At 52.0% G+C, this 2,155-nt stretch overlaps 1 protein-coding gene across 1 annotated transcript; it reads left to right on the forward strand.

Annotated features, from left to right (window-relative positions):
* Positions 1-108: 108 nt before the first annotated feature.
* Positions 109-1,594, forward strand: LOC116465185 (FYVE, RhoGEF and PH domain-containing protein 1-like). Its single transcript, XM_032148355.2, has 2 exons — positions 109-1,110; positions 1,217-1,594. The coding sequence occupies exons 1-2, from the start codon at positions 1,009-1,011 to the stop codon at positions 1,418-1,420; spliced, it is 306 nt and encodes a 101-aa protein (XP_032004246.1). The 5' UTR covers positions 109-1,008; the 3' UTR covers positions 1,421-1,594.
* Positions 1,595-2,155: the final 561 nt, after the last annotated feature.

The following is a 2,155-nucleotide window of genomic DNA, read 5'->3' on the forward strand; positions in this document are numbered from 1 at the left end:
GGGCAGCTGCACTCCACCCCGGGGGAAGGGGCAAGCCTTGTGTCAAAAAAAAAAAAAAAAAAAACAGTACCAGGTGTATACAATAAGTGCTCAATGGATGTGAGCTTTTGTTATTTTTACAGTGCTATGATAGAGCAGAGAATGGGAGGCTGTGGGAATCCAGACAAATGGACCAAGCCTAGCTTGGAGATTACAGAAGGATTCAGGGAGAAGGTGATGCCTAAGCTGAGTCCTGAGGTAGAAGGGCAAGGTTTACAGGCAGCCTCTCAGGCCTTCTTCCAATCCAGCCTTTAGAGTCCACACCATTTGCCAGAATGGTCTTTCTAAACAACAGTCAGACCATGTTTCTCCCTGCTTAAAATCATGTCCACATTCCCCATACCTACAGATTCTCCACACCTACAGAGTCAAGTGTGTCCCCCTCACCAGACTGTGACCACAGACAGCCAGCATGAAGCCTGGTTCCTATATCTGCCCACGAGTCTGTGAACCCTGAGGGCTGGGACCAGGTCTGGTTTGCTTTGCTCCTACACCAGACTGACCAATGAGGAGTACGACCAGGCCTGGTCTCTTTGTCTCACCTACCAGATGGTGACCCTCTCAGGGCTCAAATGGGTGTGAATCATTTCTGGGTCCCCAGCATCACCCAGCACACAATTGATAATCAGTATATGAAGTGGTCCTGGCAGTAAGGTCTCAGGGTGGGTACTTCAACCAGTACTCGGGCAGGGCAGAATTGAGGCAGGTGGCATCCCAGGCTGTGGGATGTCAAGCCGAGCCTCTTGGCCTCATTGGCCTGTAATGTAAGCAGCATTTCTGAAGGAGCAGACTAGCTGAGAAGTAGGTTTCTAGGACTGAGATGAAAGGTATCTGCCTGGGGCTGGAAACCTGTGGGGGAAGTTTCTGAGGGGCAAAGAGCAGCAGGACCACATCAGCCCCTAATTCCACCCCAGGGACCGCTACCCACGCATTGGAGACATCCTGCAGAAACTGGCCCCCTTCCTCAAGATGTATGGTGAGTATGTGAAGAACTTTGACCGGGCCGTGGAGCTGGTCAACACCTGGACAGAGCGCTCCACCCAGTTTAAAGTCATCATCCATGAGGTGCAGGTAAGTGGTCAAGCTGGAGGGAGCAGACTGGGGGAGGAGAGGTCTGCAGGGACGTGGTGGGGGATCTGCAGCCAGATCTGAGCCCCTCTGCTTCTGCCTGTCACAGAAGGAGGAAGCCTGTGGCAACCTGACATTGCAGCACCACATGCTGGAGCCTGTGCAGCGCATCCCCCGCTATGAGCTTCTTCTCAAGGACTATCTGTTAAAGCTGCCCCATGGCTCCCCGGACAGCAAGGATGCCCAAAGTGAGTGTGTGCACCCAGGCCCCTTCCTACTCCTCCACACTAATAGCTCTAGGCCAGACCTCTGAGGCAGGATCCCAAGACTTAATTCACAGGGTCGGCCTTCCATTGCCACATGATTGAGATCCCAGAGGAGGATCTCCAAACTGAAAGGCCTACATTGAGGTTCTGAAGTGAGACCCCAGGATGAGATCCTCCTTCTGAATGTTCTCTTTGGGTATTCAGGCAGGGACCTCAACTTGGAGACCCCTGCCTGAATACCTGTAGAGAACATTCAGAAGGAGATCCCCAACCTGAACTTCCCAACTGGAACCCCAGAGTTTGAGTGGCATGCCCATTATGATCCCCTAAAGGAACTCGTCCATTTCCTAGATCGAGACCTTGGCCAAGACTGACCCCTAGACTCACCCCCAAATGAAGTTGTACCAAATGAGAAAGGAAACTGAGCCTGAAACCTCAGAGACTGAGCCACCAAGCTGAGAGGCCAGACTGACCCCTCAGGCCAAGCCCACATCACAGAATCTCCACAGCTGAGCTCCCCAGAAAGAGCCCTGGCTCATCAATTTTCCATCCTCCAGATTTAGAGCTTTCCTCCATGTCCGCCAGCCACTACCCAGAATGAACCTCTCAAAAGAACCTCCAAATTGAGCACCCTAGACTGGACCCCAAATTTTCTACCTCTCAAATTTGGACCTCTAGGCTGAGATAACCTCCTCCCCAGACTGAATCCTTACACATTGAACCACTAGAAAAGTCTTCTATCCCGATTCCTCCAGTATCAACCTGAACCCCACACCCCAGAT

Source organism: Hylobates moloch, unplaced genomic scaffold, assembly GCF_009828535.3.
Source record: "Hylobates moloch isolate HMO894 unplaced genomic scaffold, HMol_V3 SCAFFOLD_3583, whole genome shotgun sequence".
Taxonomy (NCBI): Eukaryota; Metazoa; Chordata; class Mammalia; order Primates; family Hylobatidae; genus Hylobates; species Hylobates moloch.

Excerpts from the sequence above, each read along its gene's own strand:
- LOC116465185 (XM_032148355.2), top strand. The coding sequence starts at position 1,009 with ATGTATGGTGAGTATGTGAAGAACTTTGACCGGGCCGTGGAGCTGGTC. Across the intron at positions 1,111-1,216 it reads TCATCATCCATGAGGTGCAG|AAGGAGGAAGCCTGTGGCAA; the intron begins GTAAGTGGTCAA and ends TGCCTGTCACAG.